The sequence below is a fragment of the Gopherus evgoodei genome, chromosome 1 (assembly GCF_007399415.2).
Source record: "Gopherus evgoodei ecotype Sinaloan lineage chromosome 1, rGopEvg1_v1.p, whole genome shotgun sequence".
Lineage (NCBI taxonomy): Eukaryota > Metazoa > Chordata > Testudines > Testudinidae > Gopherus > Gopherus evgoodei.
Window position 1 is genome coordinate 120520005 of NC_044322.1, and position 25388 is coordinate 120545392.

At 40.2% G+C, this 25388-nt stretch overlaps 1 protein-coding gene across 9 annotated transcripts in view; it reads right to left on the reverse strand.

The window, feature by feature from the left end:
• UBE3A (ubiquitin protein ligase E3A) overlaps window positions 1-25388 on the reverse strand; it is an 88578-nt gene that overhangs the window by 41133 nt on the left and 22057 nt on the right. For 2 of the 9 annotated variants that reach the window (XM_030571027.1, XM_030570957.1), the window contains exons 2-5: window positions 23370-23437; window positions 13378-13524; window positions 12618-12732; window positions 8834-8878 (exon numbers count right to left, since the gene is read on the reverse strand). In XM_030571027.1, coding sequence (XP_030426887.1) covers window positions 8834-8878; window positions 12618-12637 — 65 coding nt within the window. In that variant the 5' untranslated portion in view covers window positions 12638-12732; window positions 13378-13524; window positions 23370-23437. Of the gene's footprint in view, window positions 1-8833; window positions 8879-12058; window positions 12125-12617; window positions 12733-13377; window positions 13525-23369; window positions 23438-25388 lie in introns of all 9 variants that reach the window. The other 7 variants (XM_030571001.1, XM_030570993.1, XM_030570976.1 and 4 more) reach the window with 7 other exon arrangements.

Below are 25388 nucleotides of genomic sequence, written 5' to 3' on the forward strand. Positions count from 1 at the left end.
ATGCTTAAAGACGTGGAAGCTCAAATGATCTTCAGTCCCTACAGAAGGAGGGTGAAGATGTGGCAAAATAATGAAGATGAATAGATGGCTCAAGGACTGGTGCTCTGAGGAAGATTTTGGGATGATCGACCATGGGAAAGCGTTCTCAGAAAGAAGACTCTTCTCAGCTGATGGACTCCATTTGATTACCTGGGATACTAGCCTTCTGGAATCAAGACTGGAATGATTATTACTTTTTATTGATACTTTAAGAGATTACAAAATCAAAATAGGCTTCCAACTGCTGAAAGGTCTGTTTAGTTATTTAAAAAACATTTCAAGCATTTCCTCTCTGTTTTCTTCCTCCTCACCCTCTTCAGTTAGTAAAGTCTTCAGGAATGAGCACAAGACAGATAACTGGGAATGTTCTGAGCTCTAATCCTGACTCTGCCACTAGCTGTGTGGCCTAGATCAAGTCACCATCAACTTTGTCTCCATATGAAAAAGGGGGTAATATTTGCCTATTAACATCATGGGTTTGTGAGGATTAGTTAGTCTGTATATTGTTTATGGTTTTATAAATATATAAAATATTAAGTATTATATCCTCTCTATCCCTCACCCTCCATAATTTTTTAAAAGTCTTGTCTCCAGTATAAATGTAGAAACATTTTTCATGTGGTGTTTCAAAACTGAATTGGGCTGATGGTGGTCAGAATTCTCCCAAAGCAAACAAATAATATAGACAATTACAGAAAAATCACTCTTATATTTGTTATTTTCTAAAAATTTCTATCCTACTGAATTATCATGTCCAGGTCAGCTTACAGCAGCACTAAGCCATGTGGGAAACTGCACAGATGTTGCGTGCCTCCAAAACACCTATATGTGCTCTTTTTGAACGCCTCAGCCAACTGCCTAAATTGCCCCTTATGTCCTTGTGACAAAGTGGGATATGTTTGTATCAAATTATAGACTCTATTTTGTATTATGCATTGAACTTGTATTCTACACATGCCCAAGGCAAGCCTACTGAATTCTATTCCAGACAGCAGCCCTGCCCAGGAGATGTTTGCACCACCTCATTGAAGGACTATCACCGAAAAGTCATCAAGCTACTGGATTTGATGGTATCTAAGCTGCTGGCCAACTCCCACGGAACAGCAGCAGAGAGTCTTGTGGCACCTTATAGACTAACAGACATTTTGGAGCATGAGCTTTCATGGGTGAATGAATATACACTTCGTCGGATGCATGTCCCATGGAACAGTGTTTTTTCTATGGAGGGGGCCCACAGGGGATGCATATACAATTGAGGCAGGGGGCTGGACAGTTCCAGTGGAGTACATGGCAAGAACACAGGCTATTTAAGACCCGGGGTGGGAGGGAGCAACCATAGCCATCTGTAAGAACTTGCTGAAGAGAGGGTATCATAAACAGATAAGTAAGAGTTAATAGAACAGAAGTACTTCATATCTCTTTTGCCTGGAAAGGGTTAACAAGATCAGTGAGGCTGGCTGTCACCTGACCAGAGAACCAATCAGGGGACAGGATACTTTTAAATCTTGAGGGAGGGAAGTTTTTGAGTGTGCTGTTAGTGTCTGGTTGTTGTTCTCTCTGGGTTCAGAGAGTGACCAGACGTGCAACCAGGTTTCTCTCCAATCTCCCTGATACAGGTTCTTATAGATTCAAAATAGTAAGTACTAGGTGATAAGGCTAGTTAGGCTTATGTTTGTTTTCTTTATTTGCAAATATGTATTTGGCTGGAAGGAGTTCAAATGTGTATTTTGCTGAAAGGATTTAATTTGTACTTATATACTTAGGCTGGGAGGGTATTCCCAGTGTCTATAGCTGAAAAACCCTGTAACATAATCCATTTTAAATTTACAAAAATAAATGTTTACTGTTTGTTTTTTCTTTCTTTAATTAAAAGCTTTTCTTTTTTAAGAACCTGATTTTTTTTTTATTTTGGTGAGACCCCAGGGGACTGGGTCTGGATCCACCAGGGAATTGGTGGAAAGAAAGGAGGGAAGGGGGAGAGAAAGGTTAATTTCTCTCTGTGTTAGGATTACTTTCTCTCTCAGGGAAAGTCTGGGAGGGGGAGAGAGAAGGAAGGGGGAAGGTGAATTTTCCTCTCTGTTTTAAGATTCAAGGAGTTTGAATCACAGTGATCTTCCAGGGTAACCCAGGGAGGGGAAGTCTGGGAGAGGCAACAGTGAGGGAAAGGGTTTACTTTCCTTGTGTTAAGATCCAGAGGGACTGGGTCTTGGGGGTCCCCGGGCAAGGTTTTGGGGGGACCAGAGTGTACCAGGCACTAGAATTCCTGGTTGGTGGCAGCGCTACAAGTACTAAGCTGGTAATTGAGCTTAGAGGAATTCAAGCTGGTACCCCATCTTTTGGACGTTAAGGTTCGGAGTGGGGGATTATATCATGACAGAGGGCAAGAGGGACTTTGTTCAGCCTGAACAGTGACCAACCTCTGACTCACAAAAGGGAAAGCTCAGACATGGGGAGGGTGTGCCTTGGTACTTTTTGTTGTCTTCAGAAATCTGTAACTTTAATACTTTTAAGAGTAGAATTTCTGTGCTAAAGAAATACTTTTGCTAAGCCTAAGTTCTTTGCTTTCCTACTATATTGTCCCATGGGGGTTAGTTGAAGTAGAAGCCCAGTTGTCCACAGCCTAGGTAGAGCTTTGGGAAAGTGTATGTAAGCAACTGGGTGCTAGGGAGATATAAAGCACGGGTTTCAAGGTCTGGGGAGTCTGCACAGAAGAGTCTCACACGCCAATGAAGGACTCTGACAAGAGGTCTCCAAGTATGTTTGTCAGATCCAGAGCTAAACAGTTACTAGACCAGGGGTCGGCAAACTTTCAGAAGTGGTGTGCCGAGTCTTCATTTATTCACTCAAATTTAAGGTTTCGCGTGCCAGTAATACATTTCAACGTTTTGAGAAGGTCTCTTTCTATAAGTCTATATTATATAACTAAACTATTGTATGTAAAGTAAACAAGGTTTTCAAAACGTTTAAGAAGCGTCATTTAAAATTAAATTAAAGTCCTGATCTTACGCCGCCAGCCAGCTCAGCTCGCTGCCAGCCTGGGGTTTTGTTCACCTAGGCCAGCAGCAGGCTGAGCACAGCCTGCGGCGGGACCCCAGACCTGGGTTAGGGAGGTTCAGGGGTCAGGGCAGAGGGCTGTGGGACTGAGTTCAGGGCAGAAGGCTGGAGGCGGGGTTCAGGGATGAGGGCAGAGGGCTGGGGTGTGTGGGGGGTGTAAGGCAGAAGGGTGGGGGTGTGTGGGGGTGTAAGGCAGAGGGCTGGATATGGGGGGGGGGTTCAAGAGTCAGGGCAAAGGGCTGGGTGTATGTGGGGGTGCAGGGCAGAAGGCTGGGTATGTGGTGGGGGTTCAGGGCAGAGGGATGGGGCTGTGGGGATGCAGGGCAGAAGGCTGTGTGTGTTGGGGTGAGGGGAGTTCATGGCAGAGGGCTGGGGGGGTTGGGGGCTGCAGGGCAGAAATCTGAGTGTGTGTGGGGCGTCAGGGCAGAGGGCTGGGGTGCTCGGCTCATGGGGGTGCTCCCAGCCCCCTGCCCTGAGTGGCTCATGGCAGGGGGCTGGAAGGGATATGCCCTGTTCCACCCTCTTCCCCAAGGCTCTGTCCCTACCTCTCTCTGCCTCCTCTACAGAACTGCCTGCATGCTGCCGCTCTTCCCCTCTCCCCCTCGCTAGGGCCATCAGTTGATTGGCGCAGGGAAAGAGAGGGGGCGGGGCAGGAAAGCACCATGCTGGGGGAAGAAGCGGGGGAGGAGAAAGCTTGGCTGCTGCAGAACCAAGCTTCTGCCTCCTGCCCCCGCAGCGGAGAGTGGTGGGGCTGAGGGCCAGGACTGCGGCAGGCGGCTGCATGCCGCTCAAAATCAGCTTGTGTGCCGTGTTTGGCACGCATGCCGCAGGTTGCCGACCCCTGTACTAGACTCTGCCAAGACCCAGGTGATGCAAGATGCATGTGGGACATAGCAGTTAGGTACATTTGCAACAGACTGGTGTCCATACAGAGAGGATACTGGGACAAGTTTTAATAGTCCTAAAGTCAGATCTTTTTGAAAGCGGGAAGCAGAAACTCCCAAATAAAAAAACAACTAAAAAAACCACACAAAGAAAGACTATCCTATAATAAATTACATAACCTTCCAGAGTGTATATGGAGCAGGATTGGCGAGAGGTAAACTAATGATATATTTTAAATTTGCTTTATATTCATGTGCGTATTTCATGCAATGTGCTAGGTATATTCATATTTAATTTTGTACATCTGTATTTTAAAACAAAGTTTTCCACTGTAAATTTATTCTTGCAACTTCACGGCAAGATGTTAAATTATGCAATAAATTTTCAAAGAGCAAGAACTGCAAATAAGTAATTTGCTTTCTCCAAAAGATGCTCATCCCACTAAACTCCCACTCTTGGAAACCCAAAGGCTCAAGGATCGTCTCCAAACTACACCAAGGACTAATTTGGAAGTATGAAAACAAACTGTTTTAAAATAGGGAACTAATGTGCTTCCAACAATGAAAAATTGAGGATTAAATGCCAGAGATAGTCCCAGAATGAGAGTAAAGAGCTATTTCCAAACAAATAATACCTACTGGAGGGAGTGGGGAGCACAGTTTAAGCACCTTAAATGGGGAACAGGCTCTGTAACATAGATAATCCAGTAATGGATTCCTACTCAGATGACAACTTTGGGTAACAATGCTTCATAAAGGTGGCGGCTTTCCAAGTAACCTGTGCAGCAACACATTTTAGGCTGGCAGCTGAAGCAGCTCAGTCCTGAAGAGAGTCTTGACGTGACCTTCAAGCTTCTCTGGCTGTGGCAATGAGAATACCAGGCACTTAGTGGAGAATTACTGAAGTTGCTACCAGTTATCAAGAGCTGTGATGGCTCTGAGTTGGAAAGATGAATTGTGCTTTCCTGATGAATAGAGCATGACATTTCAAAGAAATCAGTCGCTTCCCCAATGCACTGATTTCCTCTGAATGCATGTGTTGCCTGGGTGCTGTGTGGAATTTCTAGTACAGACTGATGACTGTGAAAAATAGGATTGTGCAAGACTCTGATGTGGAAGTATTACTGTAGATATAGCCTCTCTTTAGATCTGCAAGAAAGGAACTGATGCCAATGAAGAGTCTTTGCATTAAATTTGGGTGTTTGATTCAGAGGCCATGGCCAGAGTGTTGAGCTATGTGTTGGATTTACTTGCATTTTTGGAAGAGACCGGGATGGCTACTGGCCACTCTCAGGATTGAAGGCACAGGGTGACATCTGAAAGCAGATGATATGATGTAAGACCATACAATCCTTGACCAGATAAGTAACAGTCATGCCTCTCTGCAAGGGGCAAACATTTGGGCATATTTTTGGAAGCTGCTGGAGTCTTCCTTCTTCCATTCTTTCAAAAGTGATAATACAACAGAAATGAAGCATCAAAGAGACAACTATGCACTAAGCACAACCACAAGAAAAGCTGTAGTGATGGAAACAGGAGGGCTCAAAATCCCTAGCGTTTCAAAGTCATGACACCGGAAAGAATAAGGAGAGAGACGAAGCGCCACAGAAACGAAATGTCTTGTCAACACCTGCCTTGAAAGGTTGGGAGAGGCATCAGTGGAGATCCGATGTAGTGCGAGAATCAGGGGAATAACCTGGATGTACTGAAGAGGCAGGCAGTTAGATCTTGCCACCCCAAATTAAGCTGGAACAGGCTTTGAAAGTAAGACTAATCAAAGCCGGAAATTAGAAAGGGATATTGTGTGAACTTAGTAAGTGGGCAGGAATGATGAGAACTCAGCTAATATCTGGGACAAACCAGGCACTTGAATGAGGTCTGTGAAAAGAAGAGTTATGACAAAAACTTGACAAGTATGAGTCAATTAAGTTGTACTGTGGAAGTATGGAACAAGAAGTGGGAATCCAATGAAACCAAAATATTTGGAGAAATGAAAGTTATGGGGACAAGAGCCCTGTTGCACTGGAGAGAGGGGAGGAGGAAATCCAAGAAAAGAGACTCAATTTTTTTTTTTTTTTAATATCAATTCTTGCTGTTTGGCAATCACATGAAGAGGGGAAAATATCAAACAAATAAAATGTAAGTTTTCCTTGTTTAACTGAAGTCAGTTACAAGCATTTGGCCATCTGTGATGCTGACACACAGCTTTAACAGAGTCTAGGATCCGAGTAGAGAAATTATAGTAAACTAAAGTAAATCAACCTGCATATTCACAGTGCAATTAGAAAACTGAAAAGTGATTATGAAAATCCCTGCATTCTAACAGGCTGACAAACTTTACTAGCTGGAGTACATGGACTGAATACTGTAGTTATTTTTCTACCTGTACAATGATTACGCAGATCAGATATCCAGAATCAGAGTGCCAGGAACTGAATAACTAAAACAAAGTGTACCATTTTGTGTATTAAGAGCAACTGTGTCTAGCAGACTGCAGAAATGCTGCAGTTGGTGATGCATAACCATATGGTTTCTTAGTTATGTAGTTCCAGGTTCTTCATTTCTGCAAGTGTAATATCTATAATCATTGTATAGTTATTGCTCAAAAATATGCAGATCCTCATAATCTGACTGGCTAACAATCAATTTTAGCCCAAGTGCAGGGATCTGAATAATCAGAGTGATTCCAATCACTGTCTCATTAGCTCACGTAACAAAATTTTTTAGTCTGTGTGTAAAACAAACATGGCAGCCTCATTCTCATTCCTTTCACTCCAAGTTCGACAAGGAAAAAATCTCAGAAAAACACAAAAATGGGGCTGCCAAACTGTTGAAAGGAAAACAGTTTTGATTCATTTCTCTTTCTATGCATGATAGTTATTTAAAAGCAGCAGACCATCTTGCAGTCTTTAATGCATTTATCCTGACAATACGAAGCAGAGAGACTGTCTAATGTGACAGGAAGTCTGTGGCAGAGAAAGAATTCAATTTAAACCTAACTCCTAGACTATTGCCCTAACCACTGAGTCATCCTTCCTCTATTAAATTCTTTTGGACCATCTCTCTTCATATGTCAGCTAGGCTCTTACACCTATAATGTGTGTGTGTTTCTTTTTGTATTCTGGAATTTTTCTTCCCAACTGTAGGAGAATTTAAAAAAAAAGTCCTGCTGAGAAGTGCCTTGCTGACCTGTAGAAAAGGAAAGTCCAAAAGAATTTATTTACTTTTCAATAGTTTTATAGCCTTTTTTAAAATTTCTTTTTCGTTTTGAAGTATGAACAAGCATTTCTGCATAACTAGACCATGCCTCCAGTTAACCTGAAAATAATCACACCCTGGGCCAATGAAATCAGCAACCCTGGATTCTACTCAGCTCTTACAAACAGGAACACATCTAATTATTACTATCATGCTGCTTTGGAAATTAGTTAACTTGCAAGCTGCAATAATCAATATGGAAAACAAGCACAAACTAGATGATACAAGTTTCCATACCAGGCCAAGGATTGTTCTCTCTAGTTCTGCAGCCCATTTCCCACAATATGCAAAACTTGATGTTTTCTATTTTGCTAAGTATTTGACTAATCAACTTGTTTTCAAATGTGTGCAATGAAATGTTAAAACTCTAGGAGTATAATTAGGGCCTTACCAAATTCACGGTCCATTATGGTCACAGGATTTTATAAGTCATAAATTTCATGATTTCAGCTATTTAAATCTGAAATGTCATGGTGTTGTAATTGTAGGGGTCCTGACCCCAAAAAGGAGTTGTGTGTGTGGGGGGGAAAGCAAGGTTATTATTGGGGTGGGGGGTTGTGGTACTGGTACTGTTACTTCTGCACTGTTGCTGGTGGCGGCGCTGCCTTCAGAGCTGGGTGGCTGGTAAGCGGCAGCTGCAGCACAGAAGAAAGGATGGCATGGTATGATATGGTATTGCAACCCGTACTTCTGTGCTTCTGCTGGTGGGGCACTACCTTCAGAGCTGGGTCCCCGGCCAACAGTCGCTGCTCCTCGGCTGCCAAACTCTGAAGGCAGCGCAGAAATAAGGGTAGCAATATTGCGATCCCCCCTAAAATAACCTTGTGACCCCCATGCAACTCCCTTTTGGGTCAGGTCCTCCAATTCGAGGAACACTGGTCTCTCACGGTGAAATCTATAGAATATAGGGTGAAAGCACCCGATACATCAGTTTTCACAGTCCGTGACGTGTTTTTCATGGCTATAAATTTGGTAGGGCCATAAGTATAATTTAGGGAGACAAGGTGGGTGAGACCACCTTTTATGGGATCACCTTCTGTTGGGTGGAGGAGAAACTTTTGAACTCAATAGAGCTCTTCTTCAGGTGTATAATTTGACATGCTATTAGGTCGAAGTGCAGGGTTGTAAATTTCAGATACTGTATTATGCTACCATCTGCTGGTGGTACTAAATTAAACTTCTAAAAAATGTTATTAGTGAGAATTATATTTCTACACTGAAAACCAAATACTACTCTTTCAGAGAAAAATACTAATTAGATATAGGTCTTGCAGAGACAAAGTGGGTCAGGTATTATCTTTTATTGGACCAACTTCTATTGGGGAGAGAGAGAGAGAGAGAGAGAGAGAGAGACACAAGCTTCTGAGCTACACAGAGGTAAAGATATTACCTCACTCATCTTGTCTCTCTAATATCCTGGGACCAACTCACCTACAACAATGCACAGGTCTTGCAAGGAGACAGCCAAGGATTTTCTTACTTGTTTTTAAATGTACACTTAAAGGTTTATTTTTGCAAAAAGCTTCTGTTGCATTTAGCTCAGAGGAGCTTTAAACATAATATACAAAACCCATCTAACTACTGCTTAAAGTACTTACATTCGGCTAGTTTCAATGTTTTCAGAGTGAGGTTCTCCTGGTGATCTGCAAGATGCAGAAAAGAAATGTCAAGCATCACTCTTTATTCTAAGAGATTAAAACATGCTGGATAGGAAAATCAGAAAAGGAAATGTTATCTATATTGCTAGGCCTATAATGTTTATATTACTGTTAAAAACTATAAACAAGCAACTGAAATATGACTTGCTTATTCATTTTTATTAGTTTAGTTAAACTCTGGGGGAAAACATGGTTTATGTAAATAGGTAATGACAAAGGTTGAGAATAAGATTAAGGCAGGAATGATTCTCTAGTGAGAAAGGCAATGTTTTCAAGGCTCATATGACAGGTAAGTATAATAGATTTTTGCTGGTCATTTTCCCCTTCTAGGTTTCACAGTCAACTACAGGCCAAATCATCACAGCAAATTCTGTAGTAGTAAGGTGCACTTAAGTTCCTTTATCACCACAAAAACAGCTCTGTACCAAATGGACTGATCTTGCATATGGTTGAACCTTGTGTGGCGAGAGAGACAGAAAAGTTCAACAGAAGCGAAGTGTGAAGCACCCAACACCTGCAGTAGCTGAACAGATTCTAGTCACCTCTCCCTCACAATGCTGTGTCTGTGAACTGCAGCCCTATGCTTGCTGTAATCCCACAGAGCTGTTAGTGGTGAGAGAGACTGGGGGAAGGTGCGGGGGTTACATGTATTTTTCTGATCTTCCTTCCCAGCTTAAATAGATTGATGTTTTAGAAGATGAACACCCCCAGCACCCTTTTCTTAATTACATTTAAGCCAGCCCAGCCCATTCAGGTCACTTCCACTCTATTGGGGTAAGGGAGAAACACTGCCTCAGCTAAAATCATTCTCCAGTACCAAAATCATTGTGTCAGCTATGAGAATTATCAACTCTCACAGCTGCTCCTGAGAGGGTAGGAATCAGCCTTTCCCAGATGAGAAGACGACTCTGCGATTGCATTATATAGCCTAGCAGACACAGGATTTAGTTCTAAATGCTTAGCTAATTACCATTATAGACAATGTTCCTGAGTAATTGAGTTTTTTTTTTCCTGGAGAAAAGTTTTAACATGAAACACACAAGTGAATTTTTAGTTACAAAAAGTTTGTATTTGAATAGTGTGCAAGACTCACCTAAAACTATAAAAAACGATAAAGCAAATGAAATACAATAAATATGTACTGCCAAATCACTCTACTGCAAATACAAATATCAGCCCTTATGTACTACAGTGATCTGCCACATTACAGAAAACTCAAGCAGAAAAACTGTCAGCCCATCCAGTTGCTTTAATTTTCTTTTTGTATTTACAACTGATTTTAATAATTTTATAACACTGTTTTGTATAGCTTTAATTCTGCATTTAATTACTTACATTGTACACATATAGCTAAAGATAAACCAAATATTTCCATACTGATTTTTATTCTGTAAGGAACTTTTGAGACTATTAACTATGTTTTAATGTCTCCTCTGGGGGATAAAGGTTGCTCTTCCACTCCTAAATTTTCTTACATAGAACATAGGGATCATTCTCATTACTCCTCATATTAAATATGAAGGGAAAGCCAGTGGAGATGATTATAAAGGGATAGCTCAGTGGTTTGAGCATTGGCCTGCTAAACCCAGGGTTGTGAGCTCAGTCCCTGAGGGGGCCACTTAGGGATCTGGGGCAAAATCAGTACTTTGTCATGCTAGTGAAGGCAGGGGGCTGGACTCGATGACCTTTCTGGGTCCCTTCCAGTTCTATGAGATAGATAAGTATATCTGACTGAAATCAGAACCTGCAGGAAAGTCACTGACTAAAACTCAGTCCGAACAAGACACAAGTGAACTTGACTGGGAGAACTGTAGCATCTAGAGGAATGGGCAGGGATTGTTTGATCTTTTCCAATAGGGTTTAGTCGGATGTTTTATATTAATCCATTCCTGCTCTTGAATTTTCAAGCAACAGCTGTCTGTAGCTTAATCCCTCTCCACTATCTCATTTACAGAATGACTAAAGGTATAGCTACACTGCAATGACAAATACAACTTCCTAATCTTCTACTCCCAATGAACAAGCAAGTTGCCTTTGTAACACTGAACCTCCAGCAGCTTTCTAGAAAAAAGCCTCAATATCTTTTCTGAATGTCACCTTAAAAGCTGCAATGTTGTCAATATCCATGTGCTAGCAGAATTAAACTCAAATTACACACATACACACTATAGTGAGCCAGTTCCATTCACCCCTATAAAGTGATGGGCAGACAAAAAATAGTTGCTGGTATTAAGAGAATTGAAGAATATCAGCAGTTTTCAATACAACATAATGCAGCAACACATTCAAAATGAGAAGGGAAACAGAAGAAAGCAGACACCAGGCAAACAACAACAACAAAAAATAAAACAAAAGGATGTAGGTACCAGTCTGGCACCAATTTGTTGAAGAGTAGATCTCTATAATCTATATTCATCCCATCTGGTCTTCCAGAGAGGTGACATCACTGGAGAGTAGGCACCCAACTCCAAGCTGTCCTACAGGCTGACTAGTTTGTTTATTTTTAAACTAATAGAGACCTTTAGGTTTATGAAAAAAATCAAGCAACTTCAGAACAAGTACAGGATCTCTCAAAACTGTTTCCATAGATACAAAGTGCAAAATCCCTATAAGTATTTTTTCCTAGGTTTCCAGTGGTCCTGTTTATAATATGATTTAGTGAATTATTAATTTTCTCATTAAACATCACAGATTAAAAAGGACAGGACATATTTTTAAAAAATAAAGGATGTAAAAATAATATCAAGTTTAAAAAAATTCAAGCTAAGCTTATAACACTCATTAAAACAGTGTGGGAAATCAATTTTATTATAGAACTGGAAGTTCACTAGTTTGCTGAGCAGCTATTTATTAATATCAAATAGAATTAACAAAACATAGTACTACTTTTCTAAATATGTAATATACTGAAGACACAATTACATTATACTTAAACTGCTAAGAATACATTAAATAACATGCTGAAATGTTTTCTTTCAACACCATTTTTAAAAAAACCTGAACAGAAGAGTTTTAAGTTACTTTACAATAACAATTTTAACAAGACCCCAGAGCAAATGCTCTTACAACTTTCAACCTTGAATTAGATTGCAGAAACTGTGATCACAAGACACCAACTAATCTGAATACTGCAGCATGAGCTAGCAAATTCAAATGATGGCTCACTTCCAACAACACTGGGAGCAACTTCTCCATTCTGCAAGCCACTCCTTTTACCTCCACTGTAACTCCCTAGGAGAGAAAAGTAAAGGTATGCAAGTCTACTGAATTTCAGTATCATCAAGTTTCCTGGACTAATGTTTTTAGCAAATACTAATTAAATGCATATTTTAATAAGATGCTGGCAAGATATTTTTCATCATGAAATTTTATACTGTTATAACAGTAGCTGGAGGCTTGAAATTGTGATCTGCTTCTTACCAATGCTTTTCTTAGATCTTTGGCATACAGTGGTTTCCTGTTGAGGGATGGACATGAGTCCTAGGATGCTGACATTTAAGGCAGCATAGGGGAGAATTACATGGACTTTCACATCAACACAAGAAAAAGTGTAGGTCAAAGGTTAGGTCTCGACTAACTGTCACACTGTCCTTTCAAAAGCTACTTGTATTACATTTATACAATTACCTTCAAAGTCATATGAATCAACTATTCTTTAAATTATTATACTAATGATAATATTTAGTTCATTCACAAAAATACCATTAAATCTTTTCATGTTTACCTTTTACAAGTTGTGGCCATTCGGTGACATCGGGGTGATCACAGTTTTGAGTCACTGATTAAAAACAGGTTGTCACACCAGTCGTTAAGTTGGACTATACCTAGGCTTAACAACTCTAAATAAATTAAAAAACAGTTAAAAGTCCTTAAAAGTTAAAATTTCCAGCCAGTACACTGAATAGACAAGACAAAGAGGTAAAATAATTACAGATGCTAAAAAATAGTTTTAACTGATAAACTTAAGACTATGCTGCTTAAGAGAATTATAGCGCCATTCAACACCAGCTATGATTTCTACTTTAATTCACTGTAACAGATGGAACTGGTCCATGTAAGTGAACTTTAATACTAACCCTGAAGTTTGTTAACTCAGTAAAAACAAACACACAAACCTCACTGATCAATGGAAGAGACTTCATTTCAATATAATGAACACTCAAAGATTTGGAAACATTACATAAACATGAATTACAGTTCAGTTCTCAGTATACTACTATATTTGATAATATGTTTCCTTAATATAACTCAATTTTAATTTGTTTCTAGAAAGATTGCTGGGTTTCAAGGAACTTCCGTATAGCTTATTTTTTGCTATGTTTTTCATCTAAAAATAAGCAGAATGATCAAAGTCCATGCATGAAACCGGTCTGATATTTTACAGGAGCAATAAACTTTACAGTGTTTGCACACCTCATTACAGTGTTAGCCCCATTTATATTACAGATTTTTTAGTCTTCCATTTAAAAAAACAATTATTTTACCTGTCAATTGTTTCCTGTGATCTGTCTCCACTGGCATAAATTGTAGGGTTGGTCCTCTACTCTGTCAGGCAGGTGGCAGCCAATGATAACTCAGCAATGCTCGTGCCCAAAGCACCCTGGGACCACCCCAGCTGATTACTTCCATGTCTGAAAAGGAACCAGTTAGTCTCTTACCTATTTCTATTATCTGTCCTAAACTAAAATTCCTGGATAAAAAACAATCCTCCACACTTAAAATCACCCCATTCTCTCCTCCTCCATCCCATTCCCACACTCCTAGCAGGACTGGATAGGAGTACAGAATACAAAAAAAGTGGATCCTATATCCTGTGATGGAGTCAGCTCACAAAAAGCAATTTAAAAAAAACAGAAATTTACCTACCATATATACTTGTTCATAAGTTGAATTTTTTTTTTTTAGTAAAAAAGGGAAGCACCAGAGAAGGGAGTCGGCTTATGAATGGGTATAGCAAGGGAGAGGTGGGACACAACGCCTCCCCCCCAACAGAGGGAGCAAGGAGAGGCAGCAGAGCCAGCAGAGCCAGAAGGGAAGAGGCAGGGCCAGAGTCTCTCTGCTTCTGTCCACGCAGCTCTCCTCCCAGCCTCCGAAGCAGCTGCAGCTCTGGGGCTGGCAGGCTGCAGCCATGCCGCTTGGCCCGGCCCCCCAGAGCAGGCTTTGGCTGCGCCGCCGGCCCACTGGAACATGCTGCTGCTGCACCACCTGGTCTGGCCCACTGGAGCAGGCTGTGGCTGCGCTGCCCAGCCAGGCCAGAGACATCCTCCGCTGGCCCTCCCCAGATAAGGTGGGAAGAGATGGGATGGAGAGAGTGTAGGGGTCCAGGCTAGGGATGGAGTCATGTGGAGGATGGTCACAGGGGTTACACTCCCCTGACACCCAGCTTCTCTCCCCAAAAAAGTTTCACCACTAGTTGCTATCCCGGTAAGCTGCTGGAGCGCTGGGACACTTGGTTTACTTAGGTTTACCTCCATGGCTGCTGACGCTCAAGGTAAACAAACCATCTCGGCCCACCAGCAGCTTATCCTGATGGCCTGGGAGCCAAAGTTTGCCGACCCCTGAATTATAAGGTGGGCTTATGAACGGGTCATAAAAATTTTCCATTTTTATGTATCCATCTTAGGGGAGTTGGCTTACAAAACGAACCAGGTTATGATCAAGTATATATGGTAAGTTGATCTCCTAATGCAGAAGGATTCATTCAAGACAAGCACTCCCTTTTGTTTAAACACACGTAATGTTACTACTGCACTTAGTGAGTGAAAAAATAAATAAATTTGATTTTAGTTTTTTCTAAAAATGGTTATCAGTTAACAACCAGTGGCCACACAAGTCCAGCACTGTGCAATAGCTGGGAAGTTTCCTTCAGTGAGCTCTCACTCTGACCTGTAGACTGTAGGGATCTAACTAGCACTATCTTCGCACACAAATGAACAAAGGTAAATGGCCTATTGAGCTTAAAAAAAGGCTTCAGCATTCTGTAGCAGACTACCACACCTGCTAATGACGAAAACACACACTTATTTGGTGAGTAATCAGGGAGTGCATGTGAAGGCTTGATACATGTCACCCAGCAAAACCCCTCCTTTTCAGCCGAACAGGTCACAAGGACCCTTGCAGAAGGGAGCGAATGTTGACAAGTATTAGCAACAGCCACCAACTCTCTTCACTGAAGTATACCACAGCTCATTATGATCCTTAAAGGCTTCAAACTTTTTGAAGTTTCCCAGCTCTACCGCTGACTCACAAGGACAACTCATTTCACTATTGGGCTTCAAATTCTCCATCTGTAAATGCAGTAATGATACTTACTACCTTTGTAATGCAGTTTGAGATCAATAGATGAGAAGAGCAAAGTGAAAATATTACTAATACCAATATCAAAATAGTGACATGACATTTCCTTCCCACATCTAGGGTTGAATGAAAGGGAACTAGGAAAGGTGAGCGGAAAGATGGGGGGAAAAAAAATCTATTCTGGAACTGCAGAAAGGGTTATTATCCCTGTTCTTCTGGCAAACCTAATGGCCACAAAGAGGGGAAATCTAAACCAATCTAGATTAACAGCTGCAAAACCTCTCAAGGTGTCTGAGTGAGGAAGGAATGATAAAAAAAATAACCTTTTCAAAATCAAATTAAGGCTCAAAATAGCTGGGGACCTAATGGTAAAAAAGAGTGGGATCTAAATGCAAATCACCATTTCCAGGAAGTTGGCACAAGGTTTAAAAGCCCATAGAATAGACTGCCACATTTCCCTAAGACTATCAATGGCAGAGATAGGAATCCTTAAGGTAGTGGTTCTAAAACTAATGTCCATGGATCAATTAGTGGTCCACACAATGAAATATCTATGATCCAAGCAAGAGGTGGTGATGCAAAACAAGATGAAAAAGTTTACATTATTCCTTTGCAAATGGCACAAGACCCATCCAAAGGTTGTCATGCCCTATCTTCTTAATCTGCTTTAGAGAAGGAAAAAAGCCCTAATCGGAAGCAATGTAATTTCCTTTTTGCTTCTCAGGAAAGCTGCCTGAACTGTGTATTTTTATTCAATTTTGCATGGGTGCAGTGAAGCAGGTTTGTAAAGATGCATTTAGAAATGAAAAATAAATTCATTAATAACTGAATTCTAGCCCCTTTTCTTAAGCTTAATTGGCATGCCTCTAGATAAAGAAGAATGCAATCTAATTTGGCTATATCCAGTACCTTTATTTTAGGTAACAAGCTGTGTGCCATGAGCCATGCTACAAATCTGAGGGATCTTGAACAGGAATAGAGTACTGACTTCATCGAAAAAGCTCTGTCTTTGGGGTCAAAGAACAGTAAAGGTTCTTTCACTGCAATATTCAGGTGGTCTAACACCACTAACCATCTTCACAATAATTGGGCTTTTTTCCTTCCTTTTAAAGGGCTGATATGGACAGGATGTCAAAAAACTTTCTTGGGGATGATGAATGCACACTGTGAGCTTCTCTCCTCAGTTGCCCTGATGCAGATTTATGGATTTAGATGCCCTTCCTCTCAACTATTTTGGCGCCTAGCAGATGGAAATGTGTGTTACACAGTTGATTTCACTCTGCTCATCTGAAGAGAACAGATTCCTCAAAAGACTATGGCTTCTCCATACTACATATAGGTCACCACTGGCATGGGTTCCATTCTGAATGGTATGTGTTCATAGGGACATACTTGAGTTACTCAACATAGGCTGGCTGAACAGCTATGAGCCCTAATACTTTTCTCTGTAGACTCTTCACCTTCTATAGTTAAAGAGTTTATTCTGAGAGGTTCCCTATATGTGCCCTGAGGATTCTGTCAGGCTCATGTTTGCAGCTTATTAGTGTCTAGCTCCTGGAGAATGGTGCTTGCTTTTGTGCATTGCTTGTTCAGCCACCAAGGCTTTCCCCAGAAAAGGGGCTGAGTTTTGCTTCCAGATTCTCCATACAGCGACACCTACTAGAAGATGATCTGAAGTGGTCTCAGTCAGGACAGGGCCTAAGGAATAAGGGCTGACAAACTACAGGTTGTGAGACTTTCTTGTTGGTGAAATTTGCTTCTTTAAAACCCTAATTAGAAATGACAATTTGACCATTCTGTCTGTTAGAAAAACTTTCCTTTCTGGAGTATTTTTACTATTGCCTCCAAACATGGCAGAGGCCCATTGAGGAAGAAATTATGTATGTTTGCTGCCAGGATCAAAATATGGACAAGATGAACCAATTGCCTAAACAGAGAAATCTTCTGGAGAGCAGTGAAGACAGCCACCTGATTTTTGTAAAGCTGCTTGGAATAGTGTCTGGCCCAAGTGGGAAGGAAATTAATTAGATAAACTGTAGCATAATTGGTCTTAAAAGTAACCTGTGAGTAAACTTTTAATTCACAAAAAAAGACACAAAAACTGCTCTTCAATTTTTTTTTGGCTTGCCTAATTATGCTTTTACACTTGGCCTGTCAGAGTTTACGCTCTATTCTATTTTCCTCACTAGGATTTGACTTCCAGTTTTTAAAGGATGCCTTTTTGACCGTAACTGCCTCTTTTACTCTGCTGTTTAGCCATGATAGTATTTTTGGGTCCTCTTACTCTTTTTTGGGGTGATGGAGGGAGGAGGAGATCCATTTAGTTTGAGCCTCTATTACGATGTTTTTAAATAGTTTTCAAGCAGCTTGTAGGCATGGCACTCGTGACTATTCCTTTGAATTTCCATTTAACTAGCTTCCTCATTTTTGTGAGATACCCCTTTTGAAAGTTAACTACTACTGTTGTGGGTTTCTTTAGTATTTTTTTCCCCTACAAGGTTAAGTTGAATTACATTATAGTTGCTATTACTGAGCGATTCAGCTATACCCACCTTATGGACCAGATCCTGAGTCCCATTTAGGACTCAGAAATTGCCTCTACCCTTGTGGGTTCCAGGGACTAGCTGCTCCAAGAATCAGTCATTAACAGTGGCTAAAAATTTTCTCTCTGCAACCCATCCTGAGGTGACATGTACCCAGTCAACATGGAAATAGTTAAAACTCCCCATTACTATTTTTCTGCGGATTTTCTGTTTTTGTAGCTTCTTTAATCTCCCTGAGTAATTCACAATCAAAACCATCCTGGTCAGGTGATCAGTAGTATAGTCCTATTGGTATATGTCTATTATTCAAGCATGGAATTTCTATTCACAGAGATTCTGCAGTACAGTTTGATTTATTTAAGATTTTTTTACTATATTTGACTATTCTCTTTTTCACATATTGTTCCACTTTTCCTCCAGTGTGACCTACTCTCATTCCTGTGTGTTTTGTACTCTGGTATTACTGTGTCCCATTGGTTATCATTGTTCCATCAAGTTTCTGTGATGTCAGTTATTTCAATATCCTCATTTAATAGCAGGTACTCAAGTTCACCCATCTTAGTATTTAGACTTCTTGCATTTGTATACAAGAACTTATAAAATTTATCAATATTTAGTTGTCTGCCTTCATGTGATGTGATTAAATGGGACTTGTTTGACCATTTCTCTTCAGTTCCTACCTGTCCTTTATCAACTTCTATCCTCTCCTCTTTATTAGGATATAAAGTATCCCCTTTAATAAATCCTCTCCTAAGGGATGTCTCTATCCGAACCGTGTGTCCCTCCGTATCTGTCTGCTTTCCTCCTGCCCATAGTTTAAAAATACCCTTTTTAATGTTACATGCTAGCAGTCTGGTTCTGTTTTGGTGAAGGTGCAGCCCATCCTTCCTGTATAGGCTCTTCCTCCGCTCAAAATGTTCTCAATAAACCTAAGTCCCTCCTCTAAACACCGTCATCTCATCCATGCATTGAGACCCTGCTGTTCTGCCTATCTAACTGGCCTTGCACATGGAATTGGAAACATTTCAGAAAATGCTACCAGGGAGGTCTTGGACTTTAATCTTTTACCTAGCAGCCTAAATTTGGCCTCAAGGACCTACCTTTCCTTATGCCACTGGTACCTATGTTTACCACGACCACTGGCTCTCCCTCAGCATTGCATGTAAGTCTAGCTACAGGTTTTGAGAGATCTGCAACCTTTGCACCCGACAGGGAATTCACTATGTGGTTCTCCCTGTCATCACAAACCTAACTATCTATATTTCAAATGATCAAATCCCTCGATAGTATTACCTGGCTTTTCCTAGTGACTGTGGTTCCCTTCCTAAGGATGGTCTCGTCAGTGAGAGAGGATACCATGACATCACCTGGAAAGAGGATCCCAACTATGGGATTGTTTTTGTCCCCTCCAGCTTGATGTTCTCCTTTGAATCTTTCATTCTCCTCAACAGCAGACGCTGATGGACTGGGGGTAGCACCACACTACTATGTTCCTGAAAGTTTTGTCTGTGTATCTCTGTCTTCCTTCGCTCCTCCAGTTCAGCCATTCCAGTCTCAAGAGCCCATATTAGTCTCTGAGGGCCATGAGTTGCTTGCAACAACTGCACATGTATGCCATCTGCCTACACAGGAGCTAATCGTATGTCGTGCATTCAATGCAAGAAACTTGATAGCCCTGCTCTGCCACTGGATTTCAGCATGCATTATTTTTACTCTTGTAGAGGTTGTTTGTTCTTTTTTTGAGGAGAGGAGAGGTGTTATTTGCTGAAGTTTAAAGTATGTCTTTTAGGTGTATCTGGCTCTCACATACCACTACAAAACTCTTGTTTGCTTCTCCCGCTTGGTAGCTCCCTCTGGATGCTCAGGAGTGGGCTTTTAAACCCATTTTCCATGAGTTAGCCATGCTCCTGTGTTAAGGGATCCTAAAAAAGCAAAAGGTATAGTGCAGAGGAACAAAAAAGGGGCAATCATAGAGCCCTGTGAATGGGTGCCAACAAAGAGGAGTGGGGAGAAAGAGAAACCACCAAATGAAGAGTACAGCTAGAGAGATGGCACTTCTACAAAATCCAAGGATGGACAGGATGAGATCAATATAGTTGAACTGCTCAGTAATAGTGACCATAATGTAATTAAATTTAACATCCTTATGGGAGGGAAAATACTAACTTCAGAAAGAGGAACTACACAAAAATGAGGAAGCTAGTTAAATGAAAATTAAAGGTTACAGTTGTAAGAGTGACATGCCTCCAAACTGCATGGAAATGATTTAAAAACACCATATGAGAGGCTCAAACTAAATGTATACCCAAAATTAAAAAGAAACAAAACAAACAAAAAACATAGTAAGAGGATTAACACAGTGCCACTATGGCAAATAACAATGATAAAGTAAAAAGCTGTAAGAGATAAAAAGGCATCCTTAAAAATTGGAAGTCAAATGCGAGGGAGGAGAATAGAAAGGAGCACAAAATCTAGCAAGTCAAATTAAAAAATATGATTAGGCAGGCCAAAAAAGAATTTGAAGAGCAACTATCAAAAGACTCAAAAACGAACAGCAATAAATAAGTCAATAAATAATAATAATAATAAAAAATTAAGTACATTAGAAGCAGGAAACCTGCTAAACAATTAGTGGGGCCACTGGACCATCGAAGTGCTAAAGGAGCATTCAAAGAAGACAAGGCCATTTCAGATAAGCTACATAAATTCTTTGTATCAGTTTTCATGCCACTGGACATGAGGATGATTCCCACACCTGAGCTACCATTTTTAGGTAACAAATCTGATGAACTGTCCCAGATTTAGGTGTCAACAGAGGTGGTCTTATAAACTTATAAACTTTATAACTTACAAATTAAAACATTAATAAGTCACCAGGACCAGATGCTTTCAACCAAGAGCTCTGCAAGAACTTAAATATGAAACTGCAGAACTATTAACTATGGCATGTTTCTTATTGCTTAAATCAGCCTCTATACCAGATGATTGGAGGGTAGCTAATATACAGTCCACCTATGGAACTCATTGTCCGGAGATGTTGTGAAGGCCATAATTATAACTGGGTTCAAAAAAGAATTAGATAAGTTAATGTAGGATGGGTCCATCAGTGGCTATCAGCCAAGATGACCAGGGATGCAACCCTGATTTATTTCTCTACATGAGGTATGTCCAGCCTTGCATTTCAGACTCTCTCCTAGGTTTCCTTTTGGATAGGTTGCTTTTACCTTAGGTTCAGCATGAACAAAAGCCATTTATTTTTCCTCCTATACCCTGTCCACTACCTCTGTTCATTACTGACAACACGAATATCCATCATAAACTGATAAAATCTGGGGGTCATTTTAACTCCATCTCTCACCTGCTCCATCTTTTTCATCATAAAAAAGAATCCATTCCTTCTTGTCTTTTGCAACAGCAAAATAACTTGTCTACATCTTAATCATCTCCATCACTATAAATTTCTTCCAGTCTTTGATACCCACAGCTGCTGTTGAAATTACTGTGCATATCAGCTATTAGACCATATCACCCCCTTTTAAAATCTTCCAATGGCTCCCTCTGGGCCTGTGTATCAAATTCCAAGTTCCTGTCCTTGCAATGAAGACAGTATACAGTTCCACTTCAGCCTTCACGTTTGATCTTTTGTTCCATCAAGCCTCTTCTCCACCTGTGATCCCCTCATTAGTTTCCTTCTCACATTCCTATCTTCTTCCCTGTTGCTTCTTATGCAGACTACCTTCCCAGTGTCTATTCACAAATCCTCACCATCCCCTGACCGCTCCTAAAAAACAAACTTCCTCCATGTTACCTACAGGATGGGATTGTGCTCTCTCACCCTCCTTCCCCCCCATCTCCTTTATTACTGGAACTACTAAAATGTGAAGATACTAGAACGGAATAACCATTTGATTATGTTCCTATAATCACCATCCTTGGTGTTCCCCACATCTAAAATTAGATTGCAAGTTCTAAAATTGGGTAAGGAACATGCCCTTATTTTATAAAGTGCCTAAATTGTTTAGTACAGATTCAGGGACTATGTTAAAAAAACCCAACCATGACAAATAGTTATATCATTCAGAGCAGAGTGGCCAGCAGGAGAAAAGTCAGCATAAAAGTAGTGGCCTGGATTTCAACAGGAGCGGTCACCATCCACAAAACTTTTTGCAACTGAAGAGCAATTTTCTGGAGAACAAGACGTAGGTGGGTAGTCTCAAAGGCGCCGTGGGTACAAAAATGACTGAGCAGTCGCTAGCTGCTACCTGCTTGACAGAGCAGAGGACCAATTTCTAAAGTCTCCCAAAAACAACTGTATTATGGAAAGGAAACATCACAGCTCTTGCAAAGAGTTACAGCCTTCACAAAAGCAAAATCTATAGTTAAGGTTGTAACTCAACTTTCATTATAAAACTCACCCCCCTCAACAGTTTTACAAAGTTTGTAAAGAGTTACGAACACTTTCCTTCTGGGTCAGTCCTTCCAATACTTTAGAACAGAAACTTTTTTGGGGAGGGGGGGGGGGAAGGCGTTGGCATTTAAAAAACAAAACAAAACAAAAAATCCTCCCATCTCCTCCCAGATGCATTCAGCAGCTCTTTAATTAGGAAAACCACCTCTTCTGACATTTAATTTGTTTCAAAAAAACATTCTGTACACTATTCAAAAAAGTGGCTGAAATTTAAAACTTCCACATTCCCATTCCATAATGTTAGTCTTTATTAATAGACAGTCACTCAGTAAACTAGAAAAAAAATGTAACAATGTTTAAAAAATCATTTCGGGCATGTGCAGTTCAAAAATGTTTTCAGCCAATTACTGGTTACTGCACTTGGAAATTTTAGAATTCTACAACTACATTTTTTTGTATCTATGTACAAGTGCAATTGAAAACCTAGATAGTTATGAAACTGTTTTGAACACTGTTTTTTCTTCTCTTGTCCATATTTTTTCCCCATTAAGTTTAAAGGTTGCATGATATTTTAAAATTAAAAGTTTAAAAATTAAAACTATTTTGCTACACTGCACATATGTAATATTTTCAGTTCTAGGTTACACTGTTAAAAGTATGAACAAAATGGACACCGTACGCAATATAACCACATTAATATTACTATTAGAACCTTAATTTCTGCATTTTCTGATGTTTCAATTTGTAATCTTAATACTATGTTAATATCGTTTTTTGCATGGAATGCTGTTGTACATCTTATTTAGTACTTTTAAATTAGCAACTAGAAATTTTGCAAATGTGTTCAGCAGTTAGATAAAAATTAAAAAAGTAGTCTCAATTCTGATTCAATCCACATAAGTACAGATATATAGTAACAGCAATATGCTAGGTTTGTTAAACAACTTAAAAGGGGGGTTCATAAAGGCTACATCACTCTGTGCTTCATTTACTGAATCCCTGAATGTCAAGTGACTGCCAACTATCAGAACTGTGTATCATAAGGGAAGAGATATTACAACTTAAATGTTTGAAAATAAAAGAATGTGTCTCAGTACTTCCCTTAAATGGAGTTTTTGTTACAACTTCCTCATTTTTATAGACAAGTTTTGTTAAGGTAACAACTACAACTCAAGAGACAGTTGGCAACAAGTTGCATATACAACACATGAAAATACAGCAGACATACCATATTTTTCCACAGCTTCAGAAGTTTGTTCTTGCAAATTACAAAATGGATTTCCACCGGTTTTGGACCTATAATACAAAACATCACATTTCAGTTTTTGCACTGCTGAACAATTTCAATACCAACTTGGAACAAAACAAAGCAGCCTTGAAAAACTAGTGTCATTTATTGGATGAACATCCTCAAACACAAAACATGTTATGTGCACAAAAACAAATACAGTATAATTCACAAATAGATACAATATTTACAAACACGTATGCAGTGTTAAGGGAAACCGTGAAAAATCAAAACAAAAAATGCCTTTTTCCACTCTCCTTGAGGATGTAAAAAGACATTCCCAAGAGACCCACCTAATCTAATATAAATATCCATTTCCTTCTCTTTGATGCAGGATCTTGGAAAAGCCTTTGGAGAGAATGAGATGTATAACTGCAAAAAAAGTTTAAGACTGCTGCTGCTTTGATGTGTAACAGCAAAGAAGAAAAATCACATTTTTTGTATTTTTGCTGAACATGTAATCTTTCAGGTTTGAAGGTACTGCTATAATGAACCCCTTTTTATGGAGTTGTAACTAGCAATGGAATCAAGCATAAAACTGACAACAAAATCTGCCTTAGCACACAACCTTATTTTATTCTATTTTACTTTTCTGGCAATTATACTACTAATTTTGAAATTTACTTTTGGGGGATTGGTGACAAAAATGTACTCAGAGTTAATGCTGAGTCTTTTAAAGCTGTGTTACTGTGGTTCAACAGATAAAAATGGTAAGATTGTTAATTTAGTACAAAATACCATCTTTGGGTACTTTGAAAATGAAATAATATTTTTTTTCATAGATTTTAAGGCTAAAAGGAACCATTACGAACAGCTAGTCCAACCTTCAACACAGGGCATAGAATGTCACTATGCAATTCCTGCCTCAAGTCCATAACTTCAGGTTGAGCTAGAGCACATCATTTAGAAAAACATCCAGTCTTGATTTAAAGATGTCAAGGGATGGAAAATCCATCACATTTCTAAGTAAATGGTCACTAATTACCCTCACTAAGTAGATTGTGTTTATTTAGGCTATGTCTACACAAGCGAGCTTACAGTGGCACAGCTGCTTTAAGACTCCTCATGTTAAACCACTCTACCCAGACGGGAGACCTCTCCTAGAAACATAATAAAACCACATTCAAGAAGTGGTGGTAGCTATGCTGGCAGGAGAGCGTCTCCTGCTGACATAGCGTTGTCCACATCAGCGCTTCTCTCAGTACAACTTATGCTGCTCAGAGGGGTGTTTTTTCATACCCCTGAGCAACATAAATTATACTGTCAAAAGTACTAGCGTAGACAATATCCTTAGTCTCACACTGCATGGCAAATTTTTCAAGACCAGACTTTTTTCCATACAAGCAACAATGAGTATCTGCAATTATTTCATAGTTCTTAATATTGTTAGCACACAGATTCACTTAATAAAGATGATTTCTCTCTGGTAATTTTATATATCTATGTCTATATATAGATATAGATAGATATATACACACACACACACTCAATTCTTTAGTGCCATCACACCTATTCCAGTAAAAGATTAGGTACTCACAAGTGGAACTTTGACCTCTTTAAGCTATGCAAACGACATGAAAATTTGTCTTAAAACTTTATTCAACCATGTAGCCCAGGGGTCGGCAACCTCTGGCACACGGCTCACCAGGGTAAGCACCCTGACAGGCAGGGCCAGTTTGTTTACCTGCCGCGTCTGCAGGTTCGGCTGATCGCAGCTCCCACTGGTCACAGTTCGCCCTCCCAGGCCAATGGGGGTGACGGGAAGCCACGACCAGCACATCCCTCAGCCTGAACTGCTTCCTGCAGCCCCCATTGGCCTGGGACGGTGAACCGTGGCCAGTGGGAGCAGCAGTCGGCCGAACCTGCGGACGCAGCAGGTAAACAAACTGGCCTGGCCCGCCAGGATGCTTACCCTGGCGGGCCGCAGGCCAGAGGTTGCCAACCCCTGATGTAGCCTGT